This window comes from Zingiber officinale, chromosome 1A (genome assembly GCF_018446385.1).
Source record: "Zingiber officinale cultivar Zhangliang chromosome 1A, Zo_v1.1, whole genome shotgun sequence".
NCBI classification, from domain to species: domain Eukaryota; kingdom Viridiplantae; phylum Streptophyta; class Magnoliopsida; order Zingiberales; family Zingiberaceae; genus Zingiber; species Zingiber officinale.
In genome coordinates, this window is record NC_055987.1 from 138,475,094 (window position 1) to 138,499,312 (window position 24,219).

Below are 24,219 nucleotides of genomic sequence, written 5' to 3' on the forward strand. Positions count from 1 at the left end.
GACAATAATAAAAATAAAAGAAAAAGCACATTGTCGGGGGAGCTTCAGCGTCGCAGGAGCACAGCACGACAGAGCAAGCGTTGGAAGACGTTGTAGTGAATTGTTCTTTGCTTCAGGGCTCACCCTCCTTATATAAGAGGCTCCGGGTGCCCGGATCCTTTCTGGGCGCCTAGAGTGTGACGTAGCCCAGCCAACCATGAAGCTCCAAGTGGCGACGTGCGATGGGGATAAAGTTTGTATCTCGGGTGCCCGGATCCCTTCCGGGTGCTCGGACCTCTGTTTTCCAGCAACCTGCACGAAAACGTTAGTTCGAGGTAAAATGTAAAATTACCCTGCAAAACAAAGTGTTAGCGTAGTATAGTCACAATAATAAAAAAAACAGTAATTAGATTCCGTCTCATCGAGACTGGAATCTAATCAAGATCTCAACTTAGAGTTTTAAAATGGTTCTAAGTTGGATCAGCGCCTAAGTTCCCTTCCCAAGGATGTGCCCTCACAGTCACTCTCTTCCAGTGGCTTACCTTAACTTACTTGCCAGACGTCCCGTCAGCGTCGACCCGTCTAAACTTCGTGTCAAACGTCCGGTCAGCTCGTCGACCCGTCTGGACTTCGTGCCAGCTATCCGGTCAGCCCGTCGACCTAGCTGAGCTTCGTGCCAGACATCCGGTCAGCCCGTCGACTTGTCTGGACTTCGTGCCAGCTATCCAGTAGACCCGTCAACCTAGCTGAGCTTCTCCTACACACTTGGTCAAAGTGTTAGATCATCATGAACTAACTTAACCTACTTTGTCATTCATCAAAATTTGAGTTAGATCGTTAGTGCTAACCGCACCAATAGTTGTTGCCTTTGACTATTGTTGAGGAGCCATTCAACACTGAGCTTAAGATGATCATCCTCGAAAAGTGTTGGGTAACGATAATTTAAATTCTGTACTTAATTTCTACTGAAAATGAAGGTGTAGCGTATTACATTTGTCCTGTTTCTTTTGTACTCGATTCCCTCTTCCGGTAGTTCCAAAAGAGATCTTTAGTAAATTACCCATTGATAGATCCACAGGACTTGGTTTTAGAGTAGGAGTCGCCAAAGATTGCGAACCAAGTAAACCGTTTGTGTACTTGTGTTTTGACTTTTTGTTTTTGTATTTTAATTCCAATGTGTACTCACTTTTCAAAACAAAAAGAGAAGTTTTTTTTTTAAAAAAAAGAACATGTGATTCACCCCCTCTCTCTCGCGTGCTCACGATCCAACAGAGACATGATATCTTAAATAGATTAAGGTACCTATATTAGTAATTATTAGTTTTTTTTTTCAAATTATAATGTCGTTTATGGATATGCTAAATTAATTATTATGTTCTTCTTTTTGCAGAATTACAATGAAAGCAAAAGTCTCTATAATGTATCATTCCCTTATTTTTTCGGAGTTAGATATGGTATAGACAAAGACAAAGTAATATACCTTATTGCAAAAGATCCTACGATGGCTGCACAAAAGATGATAAATGATGTGGATACTGAGTCAATCATATTAGATGACAATTTTTTTGTTACTGAAAAAGGAATCGATGCCAAATCAACAACCTTCTGTTACATCAATGACATCTCATTCTAGTCCTCTCGGATGGGTCTAGTGGCTAGCACATGAGGTGTTGCCACAATGAGGTCTGGGGGTTCGAATCTCGGCAAAGCCGAAGTAAATGTCTCCCTTATGTGCTAGTCACTATTCCAAAGGCTAGTAGCCGCTTGTGATTTACCTCCTCCGTGTTGGTCCTGGGACAGATTGGCGGGGGTGCTGGGGGCGAGCGTATTCGTCTTTTTTTTTGCCACAAGGACATCTCACTCTAAGGAGAAAAAGAAATCATTCACCAGCAATGTTCAAAAAGCTTCAAAGAAGGCAAAGACTCCAATTGTGCAAAATGTCGATTCTAACTTCAAGTTACTCAATGATCAGTTCAAGGGATTTATGTAAACTGTTAGCTTACATCTTGAGTCAATGTCATCTTGGGTCAAGATAAATTTTCAAAAATACCACAAGTTCTTGAGATATTTGATAAATATGGATTTGTTGGTAGGAACAAGTATAAGGTTGCTCAAGCAATTTGTAAAGATTCTATAAAAGTTGAGTTATTGTTCAGTTTGGATTCCTCTGAAATTAAAAGATTTTGTGCTCAGTTTCTTGAAATAGTATACTTGTGAATTGTGATGATATTAGATTTGATGAATACATTTTTTTTTTTGCTTCTCCCACTTTTATTTTGATAGATGTTTTGATTATAGAAAATTATTGATAGAATTGTTTAATATGTAAAGATGATCTATTTTGAAAATAATTGTTGTATTAAGTTATATCTTTTATATATTAGAAAAATATTTACTATATTATAATTTTTATAAAAGGATTCTGTTTATAAATTTGTATGATTATTTTTTATTTTATGTAAAATGATAATTTTGACTGATTCTCATATTATAATTTAAGACAAATCAAATAATAATAATGAATAATATTAATTTCAATATCTATACTAAATACTATTAGGGGTGTAATCGAGCCGAGCTGAGCTGAACTCTTGGATGTTTGAGTTTGGCTCGTTTATAATCGAGCCGAGCTCAAGCTTTATTTATCGAATATATTTATGCCTCACGAGCTTATTCGAGCTTTTATCGAGCCTAAACGAGCTTAATAAATATAAATTATAAATTTAAATATTCATTAAAAACTAAATTATATATTTTAAAAAATTATAATATTCTTGTTAAAATTTATAATTTTATTCTAATAAATAAATTTAATATATTTGTCTATGTTTTTCATAAGTAAAATGTAAAATTTATAAATTCACTATCAAAACTATTATTATTTTTATTTAAAAGTTGATTTATGAGCTTAACGAACATGTTCACGAACTAACGAACCGAATATTGTGGAGCTTGAGTTTAGTTTATTTATCTTAACGAGTCTTATTAAACGAATTCAAACGAACTTTTATCGAATCGAACTTCGAATAACTCATGAACGATTTGACTCATTTACACCTCTAAATACTATCAATCCTGTAATTATTCTCATTATCACTAGTCTTTCAATTAAAATTTATTATCATTTTTATTGCCGAAGGTATACTAAAGGCCTTGATATTGTTAAAGATCGTACTAAATCTAACTTGAGTCGGGGTGGCGTGTTGGTTTGGGTCAATTAAGTGTTTGCGACTTATTTAGACATTCACTAGCTTTTCCCAATTTTCAATTCTCCTTCGTCTTCGACCCGGTGACTCTCCCGTCGCCGAGTCCCTCTAGGGGCGATATCTTCTCCGGCACGCGGCGGCGAGTTATTCGCCCTCTCTCACGCTCCCCCTAACCTCCAGCACTCACTTCTCGACATCGCCGTCGCCGCGCGATCTGCCTCCTTTGGTGCGCTTCATTCGTTGGTGGCGCTGGCGTTCAGCAGAGATCTGTTCTTTAAATGGGATGAGCCTTCGTTTCCTTTCCTCACGAGATCCTTCTTTCCGAGCTGCGACTGATCATCGATCATCTGGGTGTGGGATTCCTAGAGCCGTGGAGCAGATCGACCCAGATCCATTTACCTGAGAAACACGTGGTTGGGTAGTCCCCTGCTAATTTTGCTATGATTTTGATTTACCCTTCGCCTCTGGACCATGGCGATTCCTCCCCCAACACAATTTTCATCTTCCTAGATCCGAGATTTTGAGTTCTGAATCCCTGAGCCTGCATTATTTTTTGCTACCGTTTATTCGCTGATTCAGATCGACAAGGGTTTAAAGATGCTTCGGCTGCGTGCGTTCCGTCAGACGAACGGCAAGATTGTCAAGATCCAGCTACACCCCACCCATCCATGGCTCGTCACCGCTGACGAATCCGATCACGTCTCTGTCTGGAATTGGGAGCACCGTCAGGTCTGAAGATTTCCTTTTTGTTTCTTTTTCCTGTCCTTTGTTTGATTTGGGATGTGTTTAGATCAATGTCATGTTAGGTTCATGTGGGATATTGATATCCTTGTTCTTCTTCCTGGTAGGTGATCTATGAGCTGAAGGCCGGCGGTGTTGATGAGCGGCGGTTAGTAGGGACGAAGTTGGAGAAGCTCGCCGAAGGAGAAACTGGTATGTCTATGAATCTAGTTCATTTCGTGTAGTGGTTTGATTTTCCAGTGGATAAGTTTCTCATGGGAGTGAATTACTCCGAGTTTACTGCACCCATTTTTCATTGGGAACTCTGAAACTGATTTGTTCTAATTAAAATGAAAGTTTCACATAAGGATTCATTGGAGACCATATTCATCCGCTCGCTTTCTCTTTCTTATCTTCATCTCTTCAATTACCAGTATTTTTGGTGCACTGATATTGAATTCAACCATATGTTTCTCCATTTAAAAAACAGTTCCTTCTGAACTAATTGTAACTGTAATTGTCTGTTTGTATTCTAGCTATTTTATTTTTTGATGACATTGTGACCATTGTTATTTATTTTTCTCCTAAGGGTCAGCTAGGCATCACTGCATCACTATTATTGTTTTGAAATACTAATTTCTTAAATAACTTATTTACTATATCGTGATTGCAGCACCACAACTTTTTTTTTAAGTAACTGAACAGCTGCAATGTGGTTTGAGCACCAACACCACTTTTCAAAGTAAATTTTCTGAAGGAGACACACTTCTGGCTCAGGATACTGATTATCACGATTATTATTTTTTTCTTCTTAGACTTGGTCCCGAAATAAAACTAGCCTCCCAAAACTCTTATATCACCATATCAGAATTTCTCCCTAGTATGAATTTTGATATCCATATTGTTAATGGGTTAATGAACTTTTAATACTTTGATGATTGACCTCTAAAACCCTACTTTTGATGCAAGTTTGTATGGTGTTGATTCTATTGTTTCTTCAATTTTTTCTTCTGCATCAAGCTTGCTTATGATCCTACTGTCAGATTCAAAAATCCATGTTATGTGTTTCCTTGATTGAAATACAATCCTTATCTAGGCTACTTGGTCTACGTCTCACAAATATTGGAGTCCTTTTTTTGGCATGCAATGTATGAGTAAGCACATAATTTGGGATTTTGAATCTGATGCGGATCAAGAGCATTTGCGGACACAAATAAGTTTACCAAGAGTATCAAACAAACAATTTTTAGTTGTCAAGTTTTGGTGGTCAACAATAATTGTTTTCTACAATTGAAATACCAAACTTGCTAGACTATTTGCATACAATCAATTTTTAAGAGTCAAGTTTTGGTGGTCAACAATAATTGTTTTCTACTATTAAAATACCAAACCTGCTAGACTATTTGGATCTACATTGCACTATCAGATTTTTTTTGATGCAGTTTGGTGAGCTACAGTGCCTTTATGAGGGAGGCCAAAATAGGGAGAACTCTCTAATATTCTACTACTTGATTCTTCATCTTCTTCCTAATGTTTGTTTGCAAACTAACACCAGGATGGAAAATTCACTTACAACTTGTACATCAAGTGTTTGACTTTAGCTGTTGCAACTCCTAGCTTGTCTTATAAACTGTCAGAGTAACTTGTTAAGTGAGTTCTATTGATAATCTTCAAGAAGTTGGAACTCCTAGATTGCCTTATGTTTCAGGTTTCCAATATGTACTTTACCTGAACAAAGGTGATCTTGCTGAACCTGCTATTTTCATACTAGTTTACTGCTGATTGTTAAACAATTTGCTATTTGAATAACCCATGGCTTTAAAAATTGCTCTGTGCTGGTTGACAAAAGTATACTAACCAGTTGCAGCGTGAAATAAGTTAGAGAATGTGGCAGAGCTTCCATGAGTGACCTCAAGGGCTAGGCTTCTCTTAGTGCAAGGGTTAGGGCTTTGTTGATTCATGATCAGGCTTCACGACAGGGGACTGCCAAGAGGGATCTTTTGCCTCTTCTCTTCTTTTCTTCCACTCATTCTCTTCATTCTTTTTCTCCCAGATTCCTTCCTTATTGGTGCCTATGGCATCACATGCTGACATGCTAGACATGACACCAACTTGAATTGTTCCCATTGGGACTAAGACCCTGGTCTGGAACGGTATGTTAAACCTTGGAATTCTCAGATATTAAGTTGCAATTCAACCAAACTTGAACTAACTACGTCTTCAAACAAAAAAAATGGTATTTTATCATTCAGATCGAAGAAATTGAAGTGAAGAATATGTTGATCCTTTTTGCAGATAATGCCCACAAAGAGCCATTTTTCCTCACATAGGTTGGCTAAGGTGAACTGATTTCTTGTTTTCTCCAAAAGTTGAACCCATCATCCTTTTAATGTGCTTGCTTCCTTTTTTTTCCCACCCAACTTCCCTCTCAGTGCCTCTGGTACCACATATTGGCACACCCAATACAACACCGACATTGAAATGTTCGGGTTTGGAGTCCAGACCCTGGGTTGGAATGATGTTTCAAACCATGGACTAATCAGATATTAACAGGCAAGGCAATTTAACCTGAGCTAACTACATCTCTGAACATAAAAATACCTAGATATTTTTTCTTTCAGATTGAAGAAATAAAAACAAAACAATATTTGGTGCTTTTAAGTGATAATGTCCTCAAATAACAAAAAATTTAATATTTTTTTGTCACATTGGTTGGTTAAGGTGAAAGAGTTTCCTGTTGTCTCCAAAATTTGAACCCATCATTCTTTTAATGTGATTGCTTGCTAATTACTATTATTCAATTTTATTACCATGGTAATTTCAACTGCTCACGAGTAAGAAATGTACATTATTGCCATTTCTTATGTCATCCTCATTGTTGTGACAGAACTTAAAGGAAAACCCACTGAGGCCATACGAGGCGGAAGGTAATCAATTCTTTAGCCTTTCATTTCTGCTATCTATTCTGGGCTTTTCATAAGCTTTACCAAGTCAGCATAACTGTGAACTACATGGTGTTTAGTGTTAAGCAAGTTGGTTTCTACGATGATGATGTGCGTTACTGGCAACACTGGCGCAATCGATCTGCAGCTGTTGAGGCACCAACTGCTGCTAGTCAGAATTCTTCTGCTTTTAATTCACCAGTGCCATCCACTAGAGGAAGACATTTTCTTGTTATTTGTTGTGAGAATAAGGCCATATTCTTGGATTTGGTGACAATGCGAGGGCGTGATGTTCCCAAGCAGGAGCTTGACAATAGGTCTCTTCTATGGTATGATGTGTGTGCTTTCTCTCTCTCTCTCTCCCTTTTAAAATTTTGCAACGTTTTTATGATTCTCTTGACTATTGCTTAAATACCTTATTTTTATGTATAATGCATTATGTAGAATAGACAGAGTTGTAACTGTAAGTCTTTTTTCTTATCCTTCTGCACAAGTAAAACTTTTTTCCAAATAGTTGGGATATGTGGCTTGTTGATGTTAGCTATGTTATGATAAGAGGTAGGCTACCCAAGATTTTGTTGAAAGTCTTAATGGAAAATCAAGAATAATGCAACTGACTTACAAGTTGGTGTTGCAATTTTATTTGCCTTTTTTTTTTATCATATTTAAACATCTCTGTCATTTCATATTCATAAATGACCTTTTCTTGAATGCATTTGTCTGCAGTATGGAATTTTTATCAAGATCTGCTACTGGTGATGGCCCACTTATTGCTTTTGGTGGATCAGATGGCGTAATAAGAGTTCTCTCAATGATAACATGGAAGGTTTTGATATCTACTCTCTATCCTAAGTGTTTTTTCTTGGTTTGCAATCAGAACATGTCATATGGAATTTCTTTTTACAGCTTGTGCGTCGGTATACTGGTGGCCATAAAGGATCAATAACCTGTTTGATGACATTTATGACATCTAACGGTGAGGTAGTATCTTTCTTCTGTTACAGCTTTGCTACATTGCATTCTGGGCTAGAGTAGCTTTTTGTTAATTTATTTATTTATTGCCGGACTAAATTGTATGTAACAATTTCAAGGACTGTTCTCATTGATATTTACAAATTGATTGTTCATTAGCTGCATGTAAATTCATTCCTTGATATTGATTCAACAAATGTTAATAGTCTTTTGTTTATATTTTATCTGAAATGCTTTCCTTTTTTGCTTCAGATTTCGGTGTGCCCAATTTATCAAATTGTACGAGGAACAATAGTTTTCAAACAGAAACTTTCAAATTTATTGCTTTAGAATGTATTTGGTGGCTAGATTTTGAGGCTTTACAACATGATATTATCAATTTTCTTTCTAAAGTCCCATGAGAATGCTTTAAGATTCTGCATAACAATTTTATTTTTTTTACTCCCGCCCTATCCTTATTATTTTGTCTCCACTGAGTGCGAATCAAAGCATTGAACACACAATAATTCTAATATTGATTCTTAACCGACCATCAGTGGTTCAGGAAAGTCACAAGTAATAAATAATATTTCGGAAAGGTCCTTCTCCTGTAATAGGAGTGAATGCTAAGTTAGAACGTAGAGAGAAGAAGTTAGATATAATGGCAACTAATATTTATTGGTTATACGTTTTTGTCAAGTGATTTATGTTTTGTGGCAACTTCTGAGTTGTTGGAATTGTTTGCATTAAGTTTTCTGAAATATGTTCACATAACTTATCTGGCATGTTGACGTTGGACAGAAAAGTACTAAGTGCCAGCTACCTAAAAAATTCTGATATTATGGGAAGAATGCCATTGGCATGTGCATAACATGTTATAATGTCACATTAGATGCACGACAATTGATTCCTGATTTCAACAATACCTTTGGGAGGAAAGTCAGAAGCTTTAGATGTCACATATTTTGATTGATTTTGTTGTGATATCTGCTAAGAAATATTTGAAAATATTCTTTATTTGGTTAAATTTTGAATCGACAATAATTTATTGAGTTTCTTTTTGGGTTTTTCTTTATTTTATTGCTTTTGCCATATTCACTGTCGTGAAATGTTAATATTCATTTTCAGGCATTCTTGGTTTCTGGGGCTAGTGATGGTTTGCTTATACTATGGAGTGCAGATCACATACATGATTCACGTGAACTTGTGCCTAAACTTAGTTTAAAGGTATTCTTTTGTTATTTTGTCTCTTGCCTTTTTATGTCATGCTCAATTTGTTACCTTTGTTTGGTTGATATTCCTCAAGTTATTCTTCTGTTTTTTTCTTACTAAAGGGCATTAACTTATTGTGTTTCTCCAATACATTGGGATAAACATTGTCAAATTTATCTGAGATTTTGGTATAAACTTTCCAAGGCACATGATGGAGGGGTAGTGGCCGTTGAGCTTTCAAGGGTGATGGGAAGTGCACCACAACTCATTACTATTGGCGCTGATAAAACTTTAGCAATATGGGATACCATCTCATTCAAGGCATTTTACTCCAATCTGATTTTTCTTTGTCATTATAAGTTTCTCCTCTAGTCTCATTTAGTATAATCCTTTTTCATGCAGGAACTTAGGCGTATAAAACCAGTTCCAAAGCTTGCTTGTCACAGTGTGGCATCTTGGTGCCATCCTCGAGCTCCAAACCTTGATATTCTTACTTGTGTCAAAGATTCACATATCTGGTATGCTTTTCATTCTTTGTCTAAGTTCTGCCAATATTATTTACTTTGACGGGGAGGCACATTACATGCGTTGCTGATTTTTCTTGGCTCTAACAGGGCTATCGAACATCCAACATATTCTGCTTTGACAAGACCATTGTGTGAATTATCTTCACTTGTTCCTCCCCAAGTTATTGCATCCACTAAAAAACTCAGGGTATGTGCTACGTGCCTCAGGAAGTTTTTATTTACTGCATACACTCATCGGACAATGCAACTCTGAATTTTTAAATAATTGTGACTGCAAGGTGATAATAGTATTTTCACAATCTAAATATGCTGCCATTATGGGAAAACTATATGGATCAAGTAAACCTAATAATCATGACTGATCCTAATAGAATTTTTGCTGCTGCTTTTGCTGCTTTTTTCCACCTCCAAAAGTTGTGCTAAACTGCTATATAGATAAGTTCACAAAGTGACTGAAGGAATGCTGCCCAAGGAAATACAGTAAAAATATTAACAAGAGCCCTTTGTCAACATATGGGCTTTAATATTCTTTTGTCTGCATAAATATTAGAATATGGTCCTGACATTCTTCCTGTTCACCAAATTGGACATTAGAACTAAAAAATGTAATATATCTTAGATGTAATTTTAGTTCACTGAATTTCGGATAGCATTTTGATGTGAGAATGCCTTTTTCTTCACTTCATTAGAGTTGTTAGTTTTTCCTTTTTTTTCCTGGTTATCATGAACGGCATTATTGTAGATTGTATTCCCTGCATGACCATTTCTTTATGTTAATGAGAACTGGGAACTTAAACTTCTTTTGGTTTGCTTGAGAAAGGAGTATGTCTGAAGATGATACATTTATTTCAGGTGTACTGCATGGTTGCGCATCCTTTGCAACCACATCTCGTGGCTACTGGAACCAATATTGGTGTTATTTTAAGTGAGTTTGACGCAAGAGCTCTTCCAGCTGCAGCTGCTTTACCAACACCACCTGGTAGCAGAGAACATTCTGCTGTATACATAGTTGAAAGGGAGCTTAAATTGCTAAACTTTCAGCTGTCTAATACTTCTAATCCATCTCTGGGTAGTACTGGTACCATCACCGAATCAGGAAGAACCAGGATGGATTTGGAACAATTGCATGTCAAGCAGACTAAGAAGCACATAAGCACACCAGCTCCACACGATTCATATTCTATGCTATTGGTAAGCAGTTCAGGAAGGTGAGTTCTTTCCTCTTGGTCTGATTTATTATTTATAACATTGTGACAACCATTCCGCTTCATACTGTTTAAATCTATGATTATTCATCAAAGAGTTTTTTTTAATCCTATTATTCTTTAAGATCCTATGTTTGTTAGATGAGAAAGGGAAAAGAAGGTTTTAATTTTATATGCCATCCTTATCTTCATAACAGTAGTTTTACAAGCAAAAATTTATTGTACTCAAGCTGTTAGTTTTCTTAGGGATTTTTTTCCACTATGAATCATGTTGACGTTATCTCTTCAATATTATGATATTTCCACTGTGAAATAGATGAATAAATACAGTGTCAAGCAGCCTACATTTTTTTTTTCCAGTTTAGGCTACATTTTCTTTAGTATCATGATAGTTTGTGATTCTCGTTTCCTCATGCTAAGATATTCTCTTGACATTGCTTTTCAAATTTTTTAGGTATGTTGCAATTGTATGGCCAGATATTCCTTCATTTTATGTGTACAAGGCTAGTGACTGGTCAGTTGTTGATTCTGGGACTGGGAAGCTTTTTGCTTGGGATACATGCGGTGATCGATATGCTGTAGTTGAAACTGCATTGACTCCAAGAATACCGCTTATTAAAGGTGGTTCATCTAAAAAAGCGAAAGAAGCTGCTGCTGCTCAAGCTGCTGCTGCAGCTGCAGCTGCTAGTGCAGCTTCTTCAGCAACTGTACAAGTTCGTATTTTGTTAGATGACGGGACTTCACATGTCATGACAAGGTCGATTGAAGGCCGTAGTGATCCAGTATGTTTTATGTTTCCTCTTTTCAGTTTTCACGTTGTTCAAGTTTTTAAATTAATTGGGTTTTCTCTTCATTGATTCTCAAGATGGAGTTGCGGTTACTCATCTATCTGGCATTTTATGCCTCATGCATTGTGGTTTATGCTTATTGGATTTTTTTTCACACTACATAAAGATTGTCTTGGTTCCTAGCTTTTATCTTATCAATATTGCTCTTAAGGTTATTGGCTTGCACGGTGGTGCTTTGCTCGGGGTTGCATATCGAACTTCACGCAGAATCAGCCCGATGGCTGCAACAGCTATTTCAACTCAATCAATGCCTTTATCTGGCTTTGGCAATAGTGGAGTTACATCATCTTTTGCTGCACCTGATGATCCTTTTTCTTCCAACAAACCTGCTGCAGAAGTCGCTCCACAGAATTTCCAGCTATACAGGTTCAAATTTTCCTGTATTAACATTCCAGAGCTCTTAGTTTTTTGTTTTCAACAATTTTAATTGCTCATGATCATTTCTAGATGGATTATCTTTTATTTTAATCTGTAGTTCCTTTTTGTATTAATAATTGAGACAGTGATCTTATTATCATTCAAACATGGCAGTTGGGAGACATATCAGCCTGTGAGTGGCCTTCTAGCCCAGCCAGAATGGACTGCATGGGACCAAACTGTTGAGTACTGTGCCTTTGCTTACCATCAGTACATTGTTATATCTTCCTTGCGTCCTCAGTTTAGGTACCTGGGAGATGTTGCAATCCCCTTTGCTACTGGTGCTGTTTGGCATCGCAGGCAACTTTTTGTCGCTACACCAACTACAATTGAGTAAGTCATATAAAAAACTCCTCGAACTCTTATGTTCATTGAAGTATTGAACCCAGTATAATACAAAATGTACTTGTGGATCCAAATGTTGTTGATCTTATGTTTTGCTGGTGGTCTGGTGCACTATGCATTTGGCATTGAAAGATCAATGGCTGGTTCCAGCATGTAAGTGTTTACAGAGCCAACAAAAATAGAACATAATTGTCTCTAAGCATCCTTTCTGATCCTTTCTGGTTTTTTTCTCCTATGAGATTCCTGATTTCCTTCACATAGTGAACATCTGTCTTCTCCTTTCCAAGCCAATTCTTGATTCAGATAATGGATGAATTCAAATCTTTTTTGAACATGATGTATTGCAAAAGACTGCACTCCAGCACTTGCATGAGAAGTTAATGCAGCTACATCTAAACATATGTGGACAGACAAAAATGTTCATCTTTCTGCTGAAGCATTAATAAATATGCTTATTATTTTTTGTTACACGTCAGCTCAAATCCTTCATATAACATTATAACAAATATTTTTCTTTCTTACAGTGGCATTTACTTCTCTATTGATTCACAGTATCATATCCCTGTTTTGATGTCTTACAGTGTCCTATTGACCATGACGTACTGATATCAATCGGTTCAAATATTTACCACATTCTGCTCTAGAGTGCATCAGTATACCATAGGATTGTCATTGCCTTTATTTTATCTACAATCAGGTGTAAATATTTCCTTGCAGATGCATTTTTGCCACATGCATTTTCTTATTATGTCTTTGTTTCTTTTACAAACTCTGATTCTACAACTATATTGTGTTGGTGCATTCACAAACATTTTTCTATTGCAAATGCATATGATGTTACATGGAATGAACCTATGGGCGCCTAGAAACTTGTATTTTTGTCTGAGTTATTGAAAGAACAAAATGATGAAAGAATTGAATTGCTGATGCAAAGACTAATAGATTTTTGGTGTGTTTATTATACTTGTTTTATTCAAGGTTTGAAATTTCATTCGGACTGGGGGATTCAGTCCCAATTGGGACAATATGTTGGTCATGCTAGTGTTGGTGGCGTGACGAGCACGACCCTAGGCTAAGTAGCAAGAGGATACCCAGCGAACCCTAGGCAGTGGAGGAGGATGCCCAATGAACCCTAAGCGATGTAGGAGAATTGTGTCATGCCTCGGGGTGTAATTCCCACTTATCAAGAGATACCCCACTCGGTGACAGTATAATAAAAAGGGGAACTAAAAGTCAAAGGAATAGGACTTCTACAAATTTTCTATATTCATATAGATATTTGTGAAATTTCTTGGTTGTCCTATGTATATAGCTTTTAGTTTTCTTTTATTACACGATCACCGAGTGGGGTACCTCTTGGTGAGCGGGAATTACTCCCTCTTGACGTGACAAATTGGGAGGAGTTGTTTACGATGTTCCTCGTGGAAGATGTCATGGCTCACAGAAGTAGAGGAGAACAAGGAAGATACTTTGTTTCAGTGCGTGTGGGAGACATGTGGTTCAAGGAGAGGTCAAAAGATGAGTGATTGAGGAGCTTCTCGCAACGAAGGATTAGTGATTCTGAGACAGCTTTCACAATGAAGAATAAGCGAATTTGGAGCTTCTCAAGCTCATTGCAATGAGGTAGTAGTTTGCTCGTCTGCTTGCATATTGGTAGTTTCGTTGCTTCTCATGTGTCGGTTGATGAGCAAACAAAAATTTCACCAGTCTTGACTGGAAGGAACAAAAACACTGGTCATATTTGTCCAAGTTAAACTGAACTGGCTTAATTGGAGACATGTGGTTCAAGGAGAGGTCAAAAGATGAGTGATTGAGGAGCTTCTCGCAATGAAGGATTAGTGATTCTGAGATAGCTTTTCACTATGAAGAATAATCGAATTTGGAACTTCTCAAGCTTATTGCAATGAGGTAGTAGTTTGCTCGTCTGCTTGCATATTGTTAGTTTCGTTGCTTCTCATGTGCCCGTTGATGAGCAGACAAAAATTTTCACCAGTCTTGACTGGAAGGAACAAAAACACTGGTCATATTTGTCCAATTTAAACTGAACTGGCTTGATTGGACTTGGAACAAAACATATCTTGACAATGACATGGGCTATTATACCTTTCATAAAGTTTGACTGAATCAACCTCTAAGGACATTAAATCTTGGATTTTTAGTCTTCCCACTGATTAATTAGCAAAGAATCACATCAAAGAAAAATAAAGTGTAAGTTGCTAGTCTGTCACTTATATCTAATTGCTTTACTCTTTCCAGGTGTGTTTTTGTTGATGCTGGTGTTGCACCAATAGATTTGGAAACCAAGAGGAAAAAAGAGGAAATGAAAGCCCAAGAAGCTCAAAGTAGAGCCTTTGCTGAGCATGGTGAGTTGGCACTTATAACAGTTGATAGCCCACAAGTTGCCACAAATGAGCGAATCCCTCTAAGACCTCCGATGCTTCAGGTGATCAATTTAGTTTCTTGTTTAGTTCTAAATATTCTCCAGTTAGTCATGGCGGCATGTTGCTGACTATTATTTTGGACATATGGAAATGATAATCATGCTAATGGCACCAGGAAGCTTCAACTAGGGCATGTTTGAAAATTTTACTTATTTTTAAAGATATTTATGAAATTGTCTCTCAAGATTTACCAAAAAGGAATGCTACTACTAAATTATTTGGGTGAGAAAGCATGATCTACAATCTCATTTCAGTTTGTTGTGTTTGCCTATTCATCCTTTTATACGTTGATTAATCTGTTGCTGTTCAAGGACTAGCTAGTATGTATTTCTTAGGTTTGATTTGCTTGAGAGAAAACCAAGGAAATGGAGGGAGAGGGAATGGATTGGCTATTTTTAAATGCCCTATCAACATTTAACAATTGATACCCTTTGAGTTCTTCCAATTATGTCATTTCACCCTGGTCATCAAATCTGAATTGACTCCATTAACTCCATTAATGTTGCAGTCTGTATATGACTCTGGGTGTTCATCTCCTACCTCCTGTTCGTGTGGTTTAGTATGCTGCCTTTGGCTGCAAGATTGCACGTACCCATTAGCTTGAAAGATCAAATTCACTTATGTAATTAGATCTTAAAGCTAGCATGAAGTTCCAAAATTATTACTGATTTTCTTTTTTGTATAACCTTTTCAAAATCAAAAGTTAAAGAGAAAACTAACTGCTTCTGCTACCACTTAATTCTCATCAAGTGCCACCTTCTCTATTTCCTTTTTAGATCTTTGATCCCTAACATACACCATCAGTGTATCTTTAGTGGCCTTTATGGCATCTATAAGACTGTAACATCAATCTCGTGGAATTGTGTCATTCCTGGTATGCTGACGATCAGTTGGATGCAGAAGATTCATCTGCAATGTCCAGGATGCTGTCTGCTTGCTTTGCCTTGAGTCAATGTTAGCAGCAGTTGCTGGATGTCCACCCTTGCCCCTTCAGGAAGCAGCACTGGAATTGGAAAGGAATTCACGCTTCATTCCTTTGAGCAACTCTTCAATGTAGAAGCTAGAGCCACTGCTGATGACATCATCTAGGTGCTGTAGTGAAATATGGACACATTGAATTAACATGGACGGGGAAACCTGATGCTACATGTGACCATCATGAGCTACACGTGACTACCACATAACAAAGTCAATGGTCGTAAGTGGGGAGTTAACAGCTAGGGTTTAAATGAAGCAGCTAGAGAAGTGTTGAGGATATTTTGACAATATTGACTGTGGGGAATTTCAAAAAAGCAACTGAACTTTGGGTTTAGCATGCCATGAAATATGCTCTTTTTTTCTTCTCCAAATGATGAAAAGATCCCAAAACTTCATCTTTATTTAACGTTTGTATGTTAACATAGATCATTTGCTAAAGAATCATTGTTCTCAAATATGAAACTCTAGTTTCAAACTCAAGATGGGTAAGTTCATGCCATTTGATTTTTTTTTTTAAATTCCTTGTTAGTTGATAAATTGCACACACAACTGATACATGAACTTAAATATGCTTCTAGGTTGTTCGCCTAGCCTCCTTTCAGCATGCACCTTCTATACCCCCATTCCTTACATTGCCTAAGCAGCAGACCAAAGTAGATGGGGATGACACAATGTTAAAGGAAATGGAAGAAAGAAAAGTAAATGAAGTTGCAGTTGCTGGTGGAGGTGTCTCTGTGGCAGTTACTCGCTTTCCACAAGAACAAAAACGCCCCATTGGGCCTCTTATTGTGGTTGGCGTTAGAGATGGTGTTCTTTGGCTTGTAGACAGGTGATATTGCTTTTCTGCATTATCTTACAATACATTTGTTCTTCTTGTAGTTGTACAATATTAGAGAGTGTTTGGTTTGTAAGTTTTCCATTTTCATTTTATGAGAAAAGGGAAAATATTGTTTGGTTGGCAATTTCCACATCCATTTTCTAGAAAAGGAGATATTATTCTATGGGAAAATAGAGAAGGTCTAAAAGTCATTTTCTAAGAAAAGGGAAAATTCGCGTTTTCCAAAAATGAAAATAGAATAGTAGCAAACCAAACACTCCCTTTCTTGAAACCATTACTTCAATATCATTTCACATAGCCAAGATGCAAATTTTCATGCATTAATAGGACATCTGTGTGGATAATATTGTGGAGACAATAGAGTTAAAGATCACAATTGGATTTAAGCACTTAACTGCATCTTGATTCAGCCCATTTTCTTGCTTGTACACTTTTTCAAGGTATATTGTCGACCCCAAATTTTCAGGGAGATTACATGAAGTAAATCTATCCCAGTGTCAATGTAAACACACTGTTTAGAGGTTCCTGATGGTTGTACCTTGCTAAGTATTTTAAAATCGTACCTTAATGCATCTATTCTATCCTTCTTCAGGTATATGTGTGCACATGCCCTGTCTCTGAGTCATCCAGGTATACGCTGTCGTTGTCTTGCTGCATATGGTGATGCAGTTAGTGCAGTGAAGTGGTAAATTTTGTATATCATTCTTCTTTACAGCCAATTTCTGAGACAAAACTACTAGACAATCTTTTTAACTATTTCTTCACCTCAACAGGGCGACTAGACTAAGCCGTGAGCATCACGATGATTTAGCTCAGTTCATGCTTGGTATGGGATATGCAACTGAAGCTCTACATTTACCTGGAATATCCAAGAGGTATGCCTATGTGGGTGCTTAATATTTAATTGTGAAAAGCATGTGGTTTTGAGTTGATTCTTCCTCATTCCCATGTAGTTTGCATTTGAGAATATGGTACACTACTATCATACAAACTCAAGTAGTACTAAGATCAAATTACTCCTATCAGGTTAGAGTTTGACTTGGCTATGCAAAGCAATGACTTGAAGAGGGCCTTACAGTGCTTGTTGACAATGAGCAATAGTAGGGATGTTGGTCAAGAGAAAAATGCTGCTGATATCACTGAGATTCTAAGTCTAACGGCTGTTAAACAGGAAAATCTAGTGGATGCTGTTCAGGGTATAGCAAAGTTTGCTAAAGAATTTCTAGACCTTATTGATGCTGCAGATGCTACAGGACAATCTGATATTGCACGTGAAGCCCTCAAAAGGCTGGCTGCTGCTGGATCCGTGAAGGGTGCTTTGCAAGGTCAAATTTTGAGAGGATTAGCTCTACGGCTTGCAAATCATGGAGAGCTAACTAGACTTTCAGTATGTAAACCATTTATTTTCTAGCACTTTGTCAATGGCATGGATACCTAGTCATAAATCTAGAAACACAAATATTGAATAAATTGATGAACTTCAGAAACTTCCATATATCTTGAAATAATCTGTACATCAACAGAGATGGCCATATTAGAGGACGTTAAAGAATGTGACTGAAAATTTTCCTACTTTTGATATATACGAATCATTAGTTCACTTTTAGTTGCTTCTTTTAATCTTGTTACCCTAAGTTATCCAGACCACTGCACCAGATTCTTATGTACTATTTTTACCAAAACTTCCATCTTCCAATACTGAGAAAAAATGCTTAAATTTTTAGCACGACTGATATTAGAGGAAGATTGTTCAGTTATAACTCTTAGTTCCAACATAGAAAGGAAAATTTTGATTACGACTCACTGAGGGTGTCAAGGTGTTACATATGACACTTGGATTGTATCATATTTCATGGGTTATTTTCACCTGGACATTGATTCTTCCAAACTGTTAAGAGAACAAAATAAAAGGAATCAATGTTTCTAGTTACAACGCTTGCAACTTCTTAAGATCCGCACATCCTAACCTGTAGAAGATTTTAATCTGTCAGAAACGAAATGATTATTTCTACAACAGTTTTTATATTCTCAGCTTTATGTTAAGCTAACAGTTTTTACTTATTGGATGCTTGAATGTAGCTCAGTTGGTCTTGATGAGTGGTGCATCTGAGAGGCCTTGAATTGCAAGTTAATATGGCTTCTTGCAGTTGTAGAGACTGTAAGGGTTGCCCTTATTAGAATGGGTGAATGGGTGAAAAATACTGCTTAAATCAGTCAGAATCAAAGACCTATTTTTGCAGGTATTTATCTACAGTATCAAAGGTGCGAAAACACCAAGATGGTGAGAGATGACAATAGGATCAACTAGAGAATTAAGGAAATAGGTAAAAGAAGGATAATTTTCCAGAGCTGTAGGATATTTTATGGCAATTTAAACCCCAAATTGAAAATATTGCAAATGTCTTTGGTTTGCATCAAACAAGATGATTGATCAAATGGTCAGATGTTTGGTTTTTCAGATTATGGAAACCAGATCAAACATCTGGTGTAGGATGATTTGCACAGACTTTGGGACTTTGGCATAACATGATATCTACAATCCATCAAATTTGTTTCAAATTAATGTCCATCGCCATATCAGGCAGTCTACATGGCTCCACAAATCTGTGGTTTTTTAGTATAGCAATTTAACAGAATGACTACTTGAGAATTTGATTTTTGATGTGGTTGCTTAGATCCTTTAGTTCTATGGGAGTGGGTATAGTTTCTGCTCATTGTGATGAACATATCCACTCAAAGTTTATTAACAGCTTAAGAACAGAAAGCCAGAGAAGCTTTGACCCAACCAGTGTGTGGCTTCTAAAGTTTTGCCACGGAGTTGAAGGTGAGTGATGAGCTTCCAATCCCAGACAACTGGGAAAAGGGAGTGAAATGCAGTGATGGAGAAGCAAGTGCCAAGTAACTGTTTGGAAGCACAATAGACTAAGGCATTGGATGTTAACTAACCAATAAAGCAAGTCTTTTAAATTGTGGTAAATATAGAAGCAAGTTTAGGTAAAATAATGCTGTTGGTTGTCATGTCAAAGATAATCATCATAGTTTCTAAAAGTGCCCTAGGCAGCTACCTAGGTGGTTTTGCCAAGTTGCTAGATGGATCTTGTTACGCAGCCCTTTTAAAAAGCTTCCCAAGATTCTCAAGCAGTTTGCTTAGACGATCCAGGTGGGTCGAAGAAAAAAATTCAAATTTTCTTCTATTGGTTTCTGCAATTTGGCATTAGTTATGTTATCTATAGTTTGATGTTGTAATATGACATTAGTTATAAGCTATGGATGACTATGGATTATTGAACTTTTATGCTTTGCTGTAGTTTTGTTTTCGTGGTTGCAGTGTGAAGCAATGTGATGAAACATTTCATTGTTATTACATGTCTATTACTTATTTATCAATTATGACTTATATGATTCTAAACTTGTTTTGATGGTTAAGGAAAACCTTTTATACAAACCCACCTATTATTCTCAATTTAATTTACTTCCTTTTATTTTGATATTATTTTAATAGACCACCTAGTCCCACGTTCCTACCACCTAGGCAGTAAACGAACTGCCCTTTTGTCCTTGATGATCATGTAAAATTGAAATGGGGGGAACTTTATTGAATAAATGTAAAAGAAGTTGATGCGCACATTTGTTACATGTGTGGTCCAGTTTTAATGTTCTTCTTTTACTAAGTCATTTTCCAGCAAGAAAATTTTTAGAACATTAATTATTCTTTGCTATTTCTTTCAGGGGCTAGTAAATAATCTGATTGTTGCTGGTCATGGTCGTGAAGCTGCATTTTCTGCAGCAGTTTTGGGAGATAATGCACTAATGGAGAAGGCATGGCAGGACACTGGAATGCTTGCCGAGGCAGTTCTCCATGCTCATGTAAGATTTTGCTCCTTTCTGATTTCAGAAAAACTGTCACTTAAGGATGTACACTGTAGCATTTGAGCCGGAAGCTATACCTAAGGAAGCAGGCTGAATCAATTGAAAGATCTGTTTAAAAGAAGTTTACACTTATGGTCTGTTTACTTCAGTTGACAAATATGAGTTGTGGGGAAGGAAAGGCAATGAACAATATTAAGCAAAAAAGGAACCAAGATATAGATACATGTTCCTTTCTGTCCACTCCTCTCCCTTCCTATACATCCACCAAAATAAACTGAGTATTAGGGCACAGAACATTTCTTTAAATATCATATCTCACTGTTCCATATAATAAGTTCATAGATTAAGATTTCTTTCCATGCCTTACAGTTCCTAGCTAGGGTTCAGGATTTGGAACTCTGAAGAGGATGCTCCAACTTATATCCAAATAAAATTCTAGCCAATTTAATAAAAACTGATTTAATTGATTCAAGTATTACCAGCATGACTTGATGAGACTAGTCATGCTTAATAGTTGCAACAAACGTGATTTGATGATGCTGACAACGGTGAGACAAAATCTCTTATCCTTCAACATGACCAGCAATGGAGCAACAATTGCTTTGTAAATTCTCTTGCCTCTACGGGTTGCATCACCCCTCTCTGCTCCTCCCTCGTTTTCTCATAGTTAGTTTTGGATTAGTATGTGCTCTACTCTGCTCGTCTTTTTATTTTTGATTTATTTTCCAATTTTCCATTTATAGTACAACATACAAACCTAACTATTGGAAAATTTGTTTATAAATATTCTCTTGCCTTTGTGTTTTTTTGTTTGTTTTTTTGTGGAAAAGAAGACCGATTGGTTCTCACCTTATTTCTGTATATTTACACCAGTTATGAAGTGCTTTTTATTGTTATCTTATAGTCCTGCATACTTCAAGGGTCTACAGGTCCCCTATTTGCCTGCTAAATAATTGAATTGGTCATTGTCAGTCTTAATCCAACTCGGACAATCGACATTAGATTGGATAATTTTTTTTTTTGACTGTGGTGCTAGTTATTAAACTTACTAATCAGTTGTCCATATGCAATTATTAGGGCTCACATGAAAATTTGGGTTCTAACCTACCATAGACATTAAGTCAGTTAAGGAAAGAAGAGGTTAGGAATGGTGTCAGACATGAGCTATGAAAGAAGTGTTCTCAGCATATTGTTTGAAAATAAGATTGATGTGCTTCAACTTTTAAGCTTTGGGCATGGTTGACCCTGGTTTGACATGTTGACCTAAGCCAATGATATCAATGGAATAATTTGAATAAATGTGGGAGTGCTACATGCTGTTTAGTTTTTCTTAGATTCTTGTATTTCAATACTGTCATACTCCATCATTCTTATTCATGACTGAGCAAATATGGTTTTCAGGCTCATGGTCGCCCGACACTGAAGAACTTAGTCCAGGCCTGGAACAAGATGCTCCAAAAGGAGCTTGATCATACACCCTCTGTTAAAACTGATGCGGCTGCAGCATTTTTGGCGTCACTGGAGGATCCAAAATTTACAAGCTTATCAGATGCTGTAAAGAAGCCTCCCATAGAAATCCTCCCTCCTGGAATGGCATCTCTCTCGGCACCTCCTCTTACTATTAATAAAAAAGCTTCTGCATTTGCCTCCACACCACAACTTCCTTCAACAACAGCACCGAGCCCCACACCTGCTGCAGTCCAGAGTGAGTCTGCGGCAGGCCCTCAGACCACTCCAACCTCTGAAGCAGATAAGCCACTAATGTTGGAGGCGCCTCCGCCGGTTGATCAATCTGGTGCTACGACTGCTGATGCTGCTACTGCTACTCCTACTGTTACTGCAACTGCTACTACTACTACTACTGCTCCAGTGACAGAACCAGCTAGCAACTCAGCTGCAGAACCTGTGAGCAAAACAGATGCTTCCCCTAAAGCTACTGAGTCACCTCCTCCCACAGAAGGTGTGCCACCGGTTCCTAGCACCTAGGTTGCCTCATCTACTGCAAGAGAGGTAGCTTCTTAGTTCATTTTCCCATAAATACATTTGTTTTTATTTATCAGAATTTAGTTACATTTACCCGTACTATTGTTCATTTTTTCACATTGCCTTCTAGTCCTTTACATTCGTCTTGTAAGTTTGGGGATTTGTTTTGTGCTTCATTTTACCACATGTAGTATATACTTAGAGAGGTGTCTTGATCTGCATGTTGTGTATGTGAGTACTGAGATTGGCTATACTCGATCACGTGCTTTAATGTTCAATTAAGATGATTAGTCTCTCAATGGAGCTCAATTGCTTACTGTTTCTAACTCTGATAAGTTGAACCACTTGCTTATTGTCATAGGTTTTGTTAAAAAAACAATAAGGCTGTAAGTTTTAGTTAGTTTTGAAGGTAAACAATGAATCCGTTCCTTTGGATTTGTCCTAATTTACGTCCATCGTAAGCATACTGATACATGGACATTAAATCTCCTTACTCTTCTAAAATGCTCATAAGCTTTTGAAACATGAAGATTAGATTTAGTGGTAAGCCACAAATAGGAGTATAGAGATCTACTATAGATGTTCCGTACAAATTGCAAACAATTTGTAATGTTTCGATGCATTGCAGCTATTACAGTCGTTATGATTGTGCAGAATCGCGTTGTGTAATCTTTAAATTTTTATTACCATCTGAAAGCTTCAATGAAATTGTTATCCATTACTAAATATGACACGGTTAGTTAAGTGACATTTGGGCCTGTGAAAGTGACAACGAATAGAATTATTGGAACACTAATTCCACCTTTCCCCTCTGCGACATTTAGTTAGTGATGTAACATAGAATCGTCGTTGTGATTACGAGTATAATCTAACAATCAAACTTAAACCTACAGAATTAATTTTATGCTGAAAAGTTGCAGTTGTTAACAAGTTCCTAGTTAGTTGAGGACACTCGATCTCAAAAGCTTCGTTTGTTAAAATACAAGCATCAGTATCTGATGGAATAAAATTAGTCTGCAGAAAACAACATTCATAAGCTGTTGATCCTCTTTTTACTCAGTCAATCACAAACATCACCCATGCAAAGGACCTCTGTGTTGAACGAAATTCCACGTGATTTATCTTCTTTCAAATTGCATGGAGCCGCCTGGGAGAGCATGAGGATTATCACCTTGTTTTTTTTTGCTGCAATCACAGGCACCATCCATTAAATGTGACAGGGAGCGGTTTAATTCAGCAGGCTACGCTAGTTTCCCCTGCATTCATTGTGCTCAACAAACAAAATAAATAAAATGAAAAAAATCCCTGACCTAGACAAATTATGATAAATTATAACCACTGAAGATGCACAAATGTTAAATTCAATGCACGAGACCAAAGGGTTTAGGTTGATCTAAAGTAATTTATATATATATACACAAGCAAAACATCAACATGTTAATTTTCTTAACAAGATAATGATAAAATTATTCAAAAATCACAATCAATCATTGTACCTTGCATTCAATTTTTTTTTAGAAACCAAATAAATGAACCGAATTTTTTCGGTTTATGGACAGTCTCCAGGTTTGAAGCGCTGCAGAATGGCTAATATATAAATGTGAATCAGCGAGTGGTATGTGTAGCGGTGAGGCTACGATACAATAAATGGTCCATACAATTGATTGTCATAAAAAGGGACACGCGAGAATAATTTACCTTTCCTTTTCACATTTTGTCTTCTTTCATTTTATACTCTTCAATCAGGTAGGAATCTA

The 24,219-nt window shown here is 36.9% G+C and overlaps 1 protein-coding gene across 3 annotated transcripts; it reads left to right on the forward strand.

Moving 5' to 3' along the window:
* The first annotated feature begins 3,230 nt into the window (after window positions 1–3,230).
* On the forward strand, window positions 3,231–22,683 carry LOC122035050. 3 transcript variants are annotated; one of them, XM_042594426.1, is made up of 22 exons: window positions 3,231–3,603; window positions 3,765–3,914; window positions 4,034–4,118; window positions 6,793–6,832; window positions 6,928–7,176; window positions 7,574–7,673; window positions 7,754–7,828; window positions 8,927–9,025; window positions 9,215–9,331; window positions 9,413–9,528; window positions 9,625–9,724; window positions 10,390–10,745; window positions 11,197–11,524; window positions 11,742–11,956; window positions 12,122–12,340; window positions 14,609–14,795; window positions 16,350–16,600; window positions 17,202–17,294; window positions 17,383–17,484; window positions 17,636–17,996; window positions 20,339–20,476; window positions 21,881–22,683. In XM_042594426.1, the coding sequence occupies exons 2-22, from the start codon at window positions 3,783–3,785 to the stop codon at window positions 22,463–22,465; spliced, it is 3,948 nt and encodes a 1,315-aa protein (XP_042450360.1). In that variant the 5' UTR covers window positions 3,231–3,603; window positions 3,765–3,782; the 3' UTR covers window positions 22,466–22,683. The 3 variants fall into 3 exon arrangements, with proteins under 3 accessions (XP_042450360.1, XP_042450352.1, XP_042450367.1); XM_042594418.1 differs by having other exon boundaries at window positions 3,231–3,914; XM_042594433.1 differs by lacking the exons at window positions 3,231–3,603; window positions 3,765–3,914; window positions 4,034–4,118; window positions 6,793–6,832 and having other exon boundaries at window positions 6,989–7,183.
* The last annotated feature ends 1,536 nt before the right edge of the window (window positions 22,684–24,219 follow it).